The sequence below is a fragment of the Cyprinus carpio genome, chromosome A7 (genome assembly GCF_018340385.1).
Source record: "Cyprinus carpio isolate SPL01 chromosome A7, ASM1834038v1, whole genome shotgun sequence".
Lineage (NCBI taxonomy): Eukaryota > Metazoa > Chordata > Actinopteri > Cypriniformes > Cyprinidae > Cyprinus > Cyprinus carpio.
Window position 1 is genome coordinate 35,363,954 of NC_056578.1, and position 14,678 is coordinate 35,378,631.

The 14,678-nt window shown below is 35.4% G+C and overlaps 1 protein-coding gene across 4 annotated transcripts in view; it reads left to right on the top strand.

Moving 5' to 3' along the window:
* LOC109052187 (N-acetylgalactosamine-6-sulfatase-like) overlaps positions 1-14,678 on the top strand; it is a 45,596-nt gene that overhangs the window by 24,716 nt on the left and 6,202 nt on the right. For 2 of the 4 annotated variants that reach the window (XM_042760954.1, XM_042760956.1), the window contains one exon: positions 6,122-6,243. In XM_042760954.1, the coding sequence (XP_042616888.1) occupies positions 6,122-6,243 (122 nt within the window). Of the gene's footprint in view, positions 1-4,443; positions 4,481-6,121; positions 6,244-12,302; positions 12,612-14,678 lie in introns of those variants that run through there. The other 2 variants (XM_042760955.1, XM_042760957.1) reach the window with 2 other exon arrangements.

A 14,678-nucleotide genomic window follows, 5' to 3' on the forward strand; every position in this document is an offset into this window, starting at 1 on the left:
TTGCATCCGATGATACTCCGCATCACACCTTTGAGCAACAATATGAAGTATTTAACCCTCTGGAGTCTAAGGGTATTTTTGGGCCTGGAGAAGTTTTGTCATGCCCTGACATTTGTGCTTTTTTCAGTTTCTTATAAATATCTAATGGCTAAAAGTCTAATCCCCTGTAATCAGCACAAACTAGGCTATAATAATATGTGAGCAGCATGTATGTACATGATTGTGGTTTTTTGAGAAAAAAAATGTTATGTCGTGGTTAGTGAAAAACTAAAAATGTTAAATCACTTGAAAAAGGCAATAAAACACATACAGAAATTGGTTCCCAGGAATTTTGAGAACTGGGAGCTTGTAGCCTAGAAATTTTTTTTTTCTAAATGATGTGAAAATCATCTTGTTTACCTCACTTACAGAAAACAATATATGATTTAAATTTTCTAAGACACTTTTTGTTTGGTATAAAGTCCATATGCGAGTAGGCGTCAACTATCATGAATTCACACCTGAGAAGACAAAGGCCTGCATAATGAGCTGCATAATGAGCCATTCAGTCAGCTGTGTCACTGAGAGGGGTGAGTTACAAGAAAGAATGTGAGGACAAAATAAATCTATATAATTTTATGTTTGTAGTTTATTTAGAATATATTTAATTATCCCACACAACATAATTTAATATTCACTTGTGAGTGCAGTTAAACAGTTTATTAGGAAAAATCAAAGCTGACTTTCAACGGGGTGAATTTTTTTTTGCATCATTACTCCAGTCACACAATCCTTCAGAAATCCTTTTTAACAATCTTCTTATTTTCTACAAAAAAACATTTATTGTTATTATTATCATCATCATTATTATTATTTATTATTATTATTATTATTATTATTATTATTATTATTAATGTTGAAAAGAGCTGAGAATAATTTTTTTTTAGGTTTTTTAGGGGGGATAAATTGAAAGAACAGCATTGTTTCTTATATTTGTTACAGTTACATTTATTGTTACATTTATATTATTTACATCAAGCTTTTGAATGGTACAGTAGTTGTATATTGGTCATTGAAACTTCATAATATTTCACTTGATTATACATTTAGTCAGGAATTATAGTTTGGAAAAGTCTTTGGAAAAAGTCTAACCAGTAAAATGTTTACACGTTATGTGCAAAAAACTAGTACAAGTACTATAAATAAATAAAAAGAGGACTTACTCATGTTGTTATGAACTCTGCTGAATAAAGTGCTCTCATTCTTTTTTCTGAGGAAATCCAAATCTGAAATCCTCAACCACATCACACATCTTTTTTGGGGTGAATTATGTCTTATTCCTCTCATCAAACGAAGAAAAACAAACAGTAAAATAATAAAAACTTGAAGAACAGTCTCTCTGCGTTGTCTTCTGTTTGTGTGGGCGTATTCAAAAGCCGCGCGCTTCAGTGAAACATTTTGAATCTCAAAAAGCGCGCTTGCGCGGCGCGGGGGCATGGTCGCATTAGAAGATAATGAAGGGAGACGTGAAAAACGGACATCGCGTTGTTTCAATATGGATTACTTTTTCACAGAATATTTGTTTTCCGCAGCACTTGTTTAGTTTAAAAGTAAGACATGTCAGGCTTTCTATAGATATCTCTCTCATGTCCTCTGTGTTGTAAGTATTCACTGAGTTACAGTTCATTTTAATGACAAAAAATCCATTTTGTATCTGAAGATCAGCGCAGCCAAAGGCTGCAGACAGCACTACCCTTGTTTGTTTATGAATTTTATTTTATAAGTGCACCCAAGTGGTTGTTGTTATTATGGCTGTATACAAAAAAAAGTAGACCCTTTTACAGATTCGATTGATGTATTGCTCTTATCTGTATGAATCAAAACTGAAAGTGTAATTTAAGTTCTTGTCGGGGTTATCAGGAGAAAATACCCCAAAACGCGTATACGCGTTAATCGACTCCAGAGGGTTAAGGCTACGTTCACACTGCAGGCTGAAACAACCCAATTCCGATTTTTTTTGCCCTGTAATTTAAGTTCTTTATCTGATCTTTTCATGACAGTCTGAACGACACAGATCCGATCTTTTCAAATGTAACCCAGGCCACTTGGGTATGTGGTCCTGAATCCGATACGTATCCGATCTTTTGAAATGCGACCTCCGTCTGAACGGCCAGGCCACATGTATCCGACCCGTACGTCATTGATACGCTACAAAACGTCATAATTCTGCGTTGAAGTAGGCGGGAAACGAGAAGAAAAAAGCCACTCACATCAGTATCCCACCACTCCTGGCTGCGACTCTGACTCCGCACCCACAAACGTTTTCTCCTGTACCGACGTTGCTAACACTGCTCCACAAAACGCCATGGCCAAAACCTTGCTCGCTCCTCCTCCTTTTTAATTTTCTTCTTAAACGAGAAGATTGTAATTGTGCTGGCTCCGTTGGGAAAATAACTTTAATATTGCAAAAAGAGCTCCGCTGTTTGACTACACTGTTTGTTGACATCCATGTTTAACGTTAGCTACTTCCGCAAACAACGAGTTACGTCGTTGACCGTTGAGTACTCTTCTGCGCATGCGGGTCACTTCTGGGTCATTTCACGTTCACACAGGAGATCACAAAAGGTCGCATTTAATTGGAAATGTGAACGGCCTTGCAAAAAAATCTAATTTTTAAAAAAAATCGGAATTGAGCATTAAGCCCTGCAGTGTGAACGTAGCCTTAGTGTGCAACACCACCTAAGACTTCAGAATTATTTTTCTAAATTACACATTTCATCAGTTTCACTGTACTTAATGTTTAGAAATCTGAGCTTTGTTTCATGGCTGGGCTTGGGGAGGAACTGTTGTTGATTTTTTGGCACTTCATACAGTGCATATTGTTTCAAAGCACATTAGTTCACATTAATAAACAGGAAAATAATATAATGTTGAAAAAAAAAATCATTTATGAAACTAATTAAATTTTAGCTGTAAAACAGCTCTCTAGAAGACAATAGTGTAGTTTTTCAACTCAGTTTCAGTCTTAAATTAAGTATTGTTTCATGTACTACATGAGTACATGCAGTGTACTATGAGTACATTCATGTATTATGAATATTTTTGGCCCTTTGACAAATTGCTTTCCCTCTTTTATAAGTCAATTTAGAGAAACGTGTCTGTTAAATGCATAAATGTAAATCTAAATTCAGTTCAATAACTATTAGTGTTGCAAAGTTCATCAATTATGAATTGAGTTCAGTTCAGCTGTAAACAGCTCTAAAAGACAATAATGTCATTATTCAGCTCAAGTCAGTTCAATATTGATTAAATTCAGTTCAATAACTGTGTCAATGTTGCAAAGTTAGTGTTATTATCCAGCTCAATTCATTTGAAATTTTGTTCGCATGCGATATTGTCAGTATCGTTAAATTGATAATACTGAATATTAATTGTGTTTTAAACCCCCAACTGTGCAAGTCAAAGGTGACCGTGGAAAGTAATGCAAACCTCATCAGTTGACAGTAGTGAAAAAAAAAAAACCTTGGGTGAAACCAGGCTTAACACTTGAAGTGTTGAACAACAAACTTAAAGCAACATACCAGTGTTTCTTATAGGATTTTGTTTGTGGAACTGCACAGAACAGGGCCTAACAATAAACTGAACAATAATAATCCATATTATTTATATTTTATTTAATTAAAGAAAAAAACATTTATTTACACTATATATTACATTTCTGGATATGTATTTTTAAGTACACATATGATTAACCTGTTGGTAATTAGACTGATTTAAAGGGTTAGTTCACCCCAAGATGAAAATTATGCAGGGATGTGATTTTTCCATATTTTCCGACCTCTGAGGGACGGCCCATGTGATTCGCGTAGATCTGAGTTTTGATTTTGAAGGGGGGTGGGGGGTTGGTGGGTAGCTTTGTTACTGCATGATGATTGAAATCGTGCAAATGGCCTCAAGCTATTACCTATATAAACTGCGAAAAGAAACATCACAGACGGAATGGTCCTAAGAGCGCTGCTTGAGCTCATGGTGCCACCTGCAGGACAGTTCAAAGTGCCAAACACGAGCAGAATCGGCGCTGAAACGTGTTACTCGACCCGGTGCCTTTTTATGAATGTTTACGTTCGGGCTGAAAGCTCGCGCATGAATGTAATCTGCATAATAAGCGTTGTTTACGCTTGGGGGAAAGCGTCCATATGCATTGTAATACTCTCTAAAATGGCGGAAGATGTTACTTGTTGAGAAGAATGGTTGAGTTAATTGTTATTTTTGTTTTCTTTGCGCAAAAAAAAGTATTCTCGTAGCATCACAAAACTGAAGTTGAGCCACTGATGTCACATGGATTGTTTTACAGATGTATTTACTACGTTTCTGGACCTGGGAACATTTCATTTGCATTGCTATCTATGGAGGGTCAGGTAGCACTCCGATTTCATAAAAAATATCTTAATTTGTTTTCCATAGATGAACGAAGGTCTTACAGGTTTAGAATGACATAAGGGTGAGTAATTAATGACATAATTTTCATTTTGGGGTGAACTAACCCTTTAAGTTTTACTAACCATGCATTCTGCATGTGTATTTTTAACATTTGCATTGCATAACAGTTGCACTTCTCCCCTCCTTTAAAGACATACAAATATGTAATGTCAAATTACATTACATTACATTACATTACATTATACTGTTGTATTTTGTAGTGCCCAGTCAAATATACCAGTAAAAAAATTTGAAAACACTCAGCTAATATGTTTAGGAAAAGAGAGTACAATTGGTGGTACAACAGAACAAATGTTGTTAATAAAAGTTCAGCAAACAAGATTTTGATATTGGTTACCAGCACCAACAAAATTAAATTCTTGATTCCACACAATTCTCCTTGTGTGGAACCGAGTTTAAGAGTAGAAAAATTTCCATACATTTCCATGATTTACAATTCTCCTTTCCTTCCGCTTTTCCGCCGCCCCCCCCCCCCAATAAAATTTCCAGTTTCACTTGGAAATTCACGTTACAGAAGTTAAATTGGTTGTGAATGCCATTTCATGCTGAATATTTTTAAGAAAGCTTTTTTTGAGCATCAACAATTCCAAGTTATTTGATGTTCGTGCACATTTTTCACGTGTGATCCACTTGCCCCCCTTGCTGTTTCTTTCACCATGCTAACCTGCTCTCGTTTTTCAGCAGCACAGAGCCGCCCGCGCTGCATTATTAATAGAACCCCCCCCCCCCGCTATTAATGCTGTTGCTTTTGCTCCTTGGGTGCAGACTGAAGCACTCTCTCCAAACCTTGTGGGATTTGGACTGTTTCATGCCTGTAAAATCAGTGCACACAGACTGCTTCAAAAGACAGAGAGCAAGTCACAGGCCAGATCACAGGGGACTGTGCGCTGCCATGAAAAGTGTGTGTGTGTGTGCCACAGCTTGCTACCCAGTCCCTGGGTGACACAACACAGTGTTTTATGTATTCACAATCACCTTATAAATGACCCTCCAAACATATGCTCTTGTAAAGAACACCAAAATATTAAAACATTTGGAAGGAACTCATCTTACTTATCAGTTCCCACAGGGCACAAATAAAGCCTTGCGGTCTTTCTAGGAGGTAGGATTCACAATAGCCTCCAGCTACTGAAAGCACACACACACACACACACACACACACATGGAGTCACACTGAGATCCCCATACCTCTGGTATTGAACCATATAGGGCCTTAAAAATTAAGATTATAAAAAAGATTACAAAAAAAAGAAAGTTATTTGAGAACCAAAATCAAAATTTTTAGCTATTGTTGCCTCAAAATAGTTAATTTAATCAGAATACACTGACTTTGAATAGTTTTCAAAAGAGAAGGATTTTTGCTCCCATAAGGAATTATTACCAGCAGGGATGAACTGGATCATGCTGACCAACCCCATTTCATATTGTTAGTAATTTACATAAGAATATACAACATACATTTACAAAACTTTGACTCTATGAGCATTTGGAATAGTTGCCTGTGTAATGCATCTCATCTTCTTGACTGGACTTGTTTTAAGCAAGGTCAATTTCAGCTGTGTTATTAATCTAGTGAGTTGACAGCTAGTGAGTTGAGTGTTTCAGGAGGAAGATCAATGATCTCACCTTCTTTTCCAAACAGGGTATAAACTTCTGTCCTGGCCAGGAGGTTCCTGGTGTGACCACACACACGCAAGAGGAACACACCATGCAACCACTCATCTTCCATCTGGGACAGGACCCTGGGGAGAGATACCCAATCAGGTAAGGGGTTGAAGATTGGACACCAGATGTCAAGAACCACACTATTAAATATGAATTCAGTGCCTTGAAGGTATAGTTCACTCAAAAATGAAAATGACCACATGACTTACAGTCAAGCCATCCTTGGTGTATATGACTTTCTTCTTTCAGACAAATACAATCAGAGTTATATTAAAAAAATGTGCTGGCTCTTCTAAGATTTATAATGGCAGTGAATGGAGGTCGAGATTTTAAAGCAAAATAAAGTGCATCCATCCATTATAAAAAGTGCTCCACATGGCTCCAGGGGGTGAATAAAGGCCTTTGCTGTGAGTAAAAGAGATGAGAGGAGGAGCGCAAAAGTGAAACCCCACCTTCTATTCAATATTCTGTTTCAGTTGGAAGCAGCTTCCGGTTCATGTGGAGTTTAAACAAAAGGCACAATATACCAATATTAAATTTTTTATGGCAAATAACCACTGTGAGAAAAAAATTATGCATCACATTTATTTTTTCAAATGATTCTGCATTAATGCACAAAATATATGTTTTTTTTTTTTTTTTTTTTTTCGTATTACAGGACTCCAGACAAAAATAAATAAATAAAAATAATTTAAGGAGCAAATGGCTCCCATGAGAAACAAAATTAGGCGCCAAAATTTTTTTTTACGTGCCACAGAATTAAGTTAAGTAAAAGTATGAATATGCAAAATAGCGCATTATATTTAGCAAAATGCTCCTCTTTATAGTTATTTTTTTCTAGGGGGGATTTCCTCCTTGGTCTGTTTGCGGATACACAAAGACACACAATAAAAACATTCAACTCAGACACGCAGATGGTTGTTGTGGTAATAAACTCTGTAAACAGCAACCATTTGTGCGTATGCGCTTAATGCGCATCTTGTATATGAAAAGTATTTTAGGGGCCCTTGGGTTTTGGGGGCCCAAGGCAGTCGCCGACATTTGCTTAACGGGTAAGTCCGCCCGTGAATATGATAGGTTGATGTGTAGCTTGAACTGAGGTGCTACAGCGATCACTCATTCCACATTAAAGAGCGCCAAAATGCTATTTATTGTTTGAATGTCGTTATGAATTTGGGAGAATTTTAAAGCTGATACTTTCTTTAGTAAAAGGTAACAGAGCACAAAGCTTATTGTGATTATTGGATGGCAAGTGCGCTACAAATAATATGATGTTCACACATAAACAGAACACAGCATAAACTGAAGATCTTGATAACAAGAAGTCATATTAGAATCGTTTATCAATGGGAATTGTTAATGATATTGTTAATGTCCACACAACTGACAGCTTTACCTATTGTAGATTGTTCAAGTGGTGCACGAAATAGACATTGCTTGTCCGCACTTTAACTTCGCACATCTCAATTATTTTCGATCTCTCTCATGCTGCCACAACTGAAGCTGCTTTTAGCAGGTGTTTGGCAGAGATGAGGACTGTTTGAAAGTTTATTTATGCCCCCCCCCCACTAAAACTTTGATGGCATCATCTCAGTTTATTATGTCAACATAACAAAAGATCTGATTGTAAAACAAACAGGAAAAAAGGCATTACATGCATTTTTTTTTTTTGTCATAACATGACATTTTATATTTTTGTAGTTGGCGGTGTCGATATAAAATATAAATTACAAATTAATATTTTTGGTCGGAAATGCAGCCATCTTAGGAGCAGTCTGGAGCCCAATATTAATAATTTTGTTTATTTAAAAAGCAATATTAAACATTACAGACACGGGTAAGTGCCGTTATGCAAAAGCTGTCAAATTACATTGAAATGTTTTATCATGACTAACATGCAAATTGTTGCTCTCTTCTTGCTGTCAGTTCCAAACCAAGATCCTTTGAGTTTGAGCAAATGTCAAGCTTCCACATTGTTTGAAAAGGTCATATTTCGCATGTTTTGTGCCTTTATGCCCGTAGTGAAAAATTGAAAGGCAGTGAATCATCAAGAATCACTAGTTATTGCACTGATTCCCTAAACTGAAAACAAATGGAATTCTTAGTTTGCTAGAGATGTTAATTCTCTTTTAAGCTCTTTCTAGTCTAGGTCTATAAAAGTGACTGTAAGAGAAATACCATTTAACATCTGATTTATATTAATCTTTAATATAATGAACTTTATATGGAACTTTTAACTAATGTTAATTTATTTGTGCCCTTTGTATGGCAGTATTATAAACAAAGCTCAACAAGAATGAAATACCACAGACGGTTAATACTGTCCTTCAAATATTAGTAAAGACCATCAGAGGGCATGCGACCAACATTGTTACACATGTAAGTTGTCCATAAGTATGTAAGATGTGGGGAAAGTTGTTATATTTTAAAGGATTTCATGGTGATGGTGTATATGATGGGAAAATAAAAAGTGAAGTGACATACAGCCAAGTATGGTGACCCATACTCAGAATTCATGCTCTGCATTTAACCCATCCAAGGAACACACACACACCATGAACACACACCCGGAGCAGTGGGCAGCCATTTATGCTGAGGCGCCCGGGGAGCAGTTGGGGGTTCTGTGCCTTGCTCAAGGGCACCTCAGTCGTGGTATTGCCGGCCCGAGACTCGAACCCACAACCTAAGGGTTAGGAGTCAAACTCTCTAACCATTAGGCCATGACTTCCCCAAGTTGGTTGCTTTACCATTTAATTATATATATAAGTTTACATACCCCTTGCAGAATATGCAAAATGTTCATAATTTTCAAGAGGTATCATGAAAATTGCATGTTATTTTTTATTTAGGACTGTCTTGAATTAGCTATTTCACATAATGGATGTATATATAAACTCCACAAGACAAAATAATAAATTAATTAGTAAAAAATTACCCCGTTCACAAGTTAACATACCCTTAAATCTTAATGCTGTGTGTCATTTACTGGATGATCTACGACTGTTTTTATGTTTTGTGATAGTTGTTCATGAGTGCCTTGTTGGTCTGGAGCAGTTCAACTGCTGGCTATTCTTCAGAAAAATCCTCCAGCTCCTGCACATTCTTTGGTTTTCCAGCATCTTCTGCATATCTGAACCCTTTCCAGCAGTGACTGTATGTTTTTGAGATCCATCTTTTCACTCTGAGGACAACTGAGGGACTCGTACATAACAATTACAAAAGGCCAAAACATTTACTGATGCTTAGTAAAGGAAACATGATGCAATAAGAGCCGGGGAGGTGTAAACTTTTGAACAGGATGATGATGTGTAAATTTTTCTTATTTTGATTAAAGATCATATTTTTTTCATTTAGTACTGTACTTTAGAAGCTACATAAATGCATACATGTTTCCCAGAAGACAAAATAAGGTCAATTTATCGTCCAATTCAAAAGGTTTAAACCCTACAGCTCTTAATGCATCGTGTTGCCTTCTGGAGCATCAGTTAACGCTTTCACCTTTTGTAATTGTTATGTACGAGTGCCTCAGTTGTCCTCAGAGTGAAAAAATGGATCTCAAAAATCATACAGTCACTGCTGGAAAGGGTTCGGATATGCAGAAGATGTTGGAAAACCAAAGAATGTGCAGGAGCTGGAGGATTTTTCTGAAGAATAGCAGGCAGTTGAACTGTTCAGGACAAACAAGGGACTCATGAACAACTATCACAAAACATAAAAACACTGTTTTAGGTTTAACGGTTTTATACCGTAAAAAATACGGTAACACCATTTTAGGTTTAACGGTTTTACCTTAAATGTACAGTTTAATACCGTAATTTAACTGATATAATATTAATATACCAACTTATTGAAGTACTGAAATCTGTTTTGTACATTTGTAATACACTGGTAACCACCAAAAGCAGGTGGTGATGAGAAAGTCACGTGATGAAACAAAGCCCATCACAAGCAGCAAAATAAGATGCATAGAAGGTGCACAGTGTCATTCACACAAACACTAAACACAATCATGGTGAGACTCATTAAACTGAAATATGCAGTTAACATTAATTTAACAACATTATATGTAACATACAACCCTAATAAACGTAACAGATAAGAAAAAAAATAAGAAGAAACATGGTTATTTAAAAAAAAAAAAACATAAAATTAAAACAAAATTTTAAATGCAACGCAGAGAATTCTGGGAACGTCAGTTTACGTTTTTTTACTGTAAATTTTACAGGAAATTACCGTTAACCATTTAACAGGTTTGTACTGTAGCATTTTCACCGTTAAAAATCACAGTCATTTACTATAAAATTTCATGTAACGTCCAATACAGTTTTTCACCCGTATATAGTAGGGGAATTTACCGTAAACCATTTAACAGGTTTTTACTGTAGCATTTTCACAGTGTTTTACCATTAAATTCACAGTCATTTTTTACAGTGTAAAAATAGAGGGTTGTAAAGTATTAAGAACAGAGTTTTCATTTATAACATCAGCATGTGTTTTTTTTTCTGCGCTATGACCTGCCTTGTTTGTTTCTTCAGTAAGATTAGCATTTGCCCCTCAAGCCATCTTTCACTCGAACCACTCTCGTTCTTTATATTTCTGTCTTCATCTGTCCTCATCCTTCTCTCTATCTGTCTTTTTCTCTCTGTCCAGCGCACACACACGTATCACTGTCTCCGTCTTTATCATTTAAAATAATCTGAATATTTTTTGTACTGGGTGTTTTAGTGGGGCCTACACTAAAGAATAGAAAGAGCTGCGAATCCATTGCTTTCATTAAACATGCTGGATTACAAGACACACAGAGGAAAATCACAAGGGTTTCTGAAAGTGCTTCACATGTGACAAAATAATCTGAATATTTTTACTTAGTGCTGCATTGCACTCTGAGGTATTTCAGACTGGTGGGTCCAGCTTTTAGAAATTTAATTCACTGTTCTCGTTTCATTTCATGTTGACCCAGATTTTTCCACACCTGCCAAACATAACTTACACCTTATACTCCTTAATTTTATGTGCACAAGAACTGCAAAATGTAATATTTTTAAAAATCAATTAGATGATTTGATGAACCACAAATCAACGAACCTGTCTCATGGAAGCCGTGTGTAATTAGGTTTCTGTTGGGTTTGTGTTCAGAATGCATGACTCTGAAGCATTTGGGGAAAAATACAGTATAATATAATAATTATATAAAAGTCTTAAAAATACAACATAGTGGTACACTTAAATAACACAATGCAATGGCCATAGACATCCATGTGAATGGCTTTAACAGCAGTGCTTTAAAGCAGATCAATTGAAACACTTTTTCAAGTGTTTTAGCATGAGGAAAATTTTTAAACTATTTTTTTAATGTAATCCTGATGTAAAACCCTTTAAATTTAGTCAGTGTTTCATCACATTGTATATGTTCATTTTTGTCCACTTTTTTCTGAAATGGTGTACAATATTATTTAAAGAAAATGGCATTTTAGTTGCAAAATGACATTTTAAAACTTTTTAAAAAATTTTATAATTTCAATGTATCAAATATATAAAAGATTTTTTGACAAAGTACCAACATGTTACTTCTAGTGTATTATGGTATTAACATTAGTAACACATTCTTAGTAGCACTTAGTTCACCTGTGTGTGTGTGTGTGTGTGTGTGTGTGTGTGTATACCATAATGCCATAATATATATATATATATATATATACACATGTATACATATGTATACACATGTATATATATGTATGCGTATATATATATGTATGTGTATATATATGTATGTGTGTATATATATATATATATATATATATATATATATTATCATAATGCCTCTTTATCATTTTCTTTCTCATTAAATAGTAGTAGATTAGTTACCAGTGACTCATCCCTTTTAAGAACTGATTAACCCTCTCTTTCACCCTTTTTCAGCTTTATTTCTCTTTCGTCTCAATGTTGTTGTTGTTTTTTTATATCCCTCCTCTTTCTTGAAGAGAGACAGAGTAATTAAACATCAATGTTGTTTTTGGTCTTATGTCTCTTCTATGCTCTGCTGGTTTTAAGCACTAACTATGAAAAAAGAAAAGAAAAGAAAAATTCAAAAGCTGTGTTGAGCACTGGAGAAGAGAGAGCTGTTAGTTTGACCATCTTCATCCTCCTTATCTTTCCAGTTTACAGTGGATGTTTACGAATAGGTCAGAATGGTCCAGATCCAAACACCAACCCCCCTCATTCTTCCAGTCTTTCGCTCGTTCTTCGTCCCCAGTGAATCCGTGTCAGGCTGCTGACCGTCTGCTCTTCTGTGCACCCAGCTGGAGCGGTCGGCGCTCATTAATCTCTGTCTACACCTAAAGAGCCACTTAAGATGATGTAGAGCTTGGCTATGCACATACCTCCAGTCCAGCGGCAGACTGACAGCACAGCCACACGTGCCCACTGTCCCCCACAAACCTCACACCAGCATTAGGTATTCTTGAAGAAACGAGGAGTGGGTGGTGTTTATGAAAACCCAATAAATTTAATACATTGAAAATGTATTTATATTTTCATTATTATTCATTTATTTATTTATTTTTTAGGTAAAAAAAAAAAAAGGCAAACTACTTATTTTGTCCGCTTCAAAAAAGATTTACATCCAAAGAAATTAATAGTGCTTTTGAAAGGTGTTTTTTATTTATTTATTTATTTTATTTTTTATAATTTACAGTACACTTACATCAGATGAAGACATATCAGTAGCTTAGATAAGCTGTTTTTCTCCAGATCAGGTCTTCTATCATGTTGAGATCACATGACTAGCTGTATACTACCCACTTTTATTTGATAACCCCCTACTGTTGGTTGTGGTGTTTGACAAATACTCTATAATAGAGTAAAATAATAATTATAATATAATTAATATAATATAAGTAGAAAATACAAGTCCACTGTCACAACCAGAAAAAAAAAAAAAGGATTTTTGGTTAAAAGTTAAAAGGTTATATAAAAGTTAAACTATTAGGCAGGTACAAAGAACAACTCTTCAAGACTTTCACCTTGACACAAAACATATCTGCAGTATACAGACTTTTGATGTGTTAGTAACATTAGGTTTGATAAAATGATTGCTTGTAAACACCATCGTATTTATCCTCGTTGAAGAGCCGAAGCCCAGCTCACGTAAATAACAAAGCAAGTTTCAAAAAAGGGACACAACATGTAGTAATAACTACAAAGTAGTAACAAAAAAGTATACTCTTCCTTTGGAATTTTATGGCCATTTAGATCTGATTTTTGTTTTTTTGTAAATGCCTCTATTTCACCATCATTTGTATAATGTTGACGTCTGCACGTTGAAACAGAAAATATGAAAATTTATCATGTGTTTGTTCCAGATTGCTGCCAAAAAGTTGAAAAATTCATGTCAGGACAAAATTATGACTATAATGTCCAGCCGAATGGCCAAAATGTTCTATGCAGCTACATTCTGAGTAAGAATTCTCAATTTTATGCTTAGAATTATCAATTTTTATATTTATTTAGACATCATCCAACTATTTTGTCAAAGTTTGGTTTATATTTATAAATCATTTTCGAGCTTAATTTTTGCTGTAATCTTGTTCAGATAATCAGATTGTATACCTAAATTTTTTTTTAAACCACTTAGATTTAGAGAACCGTGTATATAAGTCATGTGGAAATGGTGGCCTAATGGTTAGAGAGTTTGACTCCTAACCCTAAGGTTGCGGGTTCGAGTCTTGGGCCGGCAATACCATGACTGAGGTGCCCTTGAGCAAAGCACCGAACCTCCAACTGCTCCCCAGCCACCGCAGCATAAATTGCTGCCAACTGCTCTGGGTGTGTGTTCACGGTGTGGTTCGAGTCTTGGGCCGGCAAGGTGTGTGTGTGTGTGTGTGTGTGTGTGTACACTGCTGTGTGTGTGCACTGTGGATGGGTTAAATGCAGAGCACGAATTCTGAGTATGGGTCACCATACTTGACTGTATATCACATCACTTTATATACACAGCATCTATCTATCTATCTATCTATCTATCTATCTATCTATACACACACACACACTACCGTTCAAAAGTATGGGATCAGAAAAGTTTTTAATGTTTTTTTACAGGAGTTTCTTATGCTCATCAAGGCTGCATTTATTTGATCAAAAATACAAGGGAAAAAATAATATTGTGAAATATTATTATGATGTAAAATAGTTTTTCTATTTTTATATACATTGAAATCTAATTTAGCTGATTTATTATCAGTGCTGGAAACTGATGTGCGGCTTAATATTTTTTGGAACCTGTGAACTAATGACCAAAAAGCACTTCTAAAGGTTAATTGGCCTCAAAAAGGATATTTGGTATAAGAATATAAAGACATACATTCATTTCATTTAGAATAACATGCACCAGTGAATCATGCTATTAAAAATCCTGGAATATAAAAAAAAGTCAATTTGGATTTCATGTCGACCTTAAATCAATTTAGGAATCAATACAATTTGTCCTGTACAATCATCGTATAAAAAGGGACTCCTTGTGACCAAGCTAACAGGCC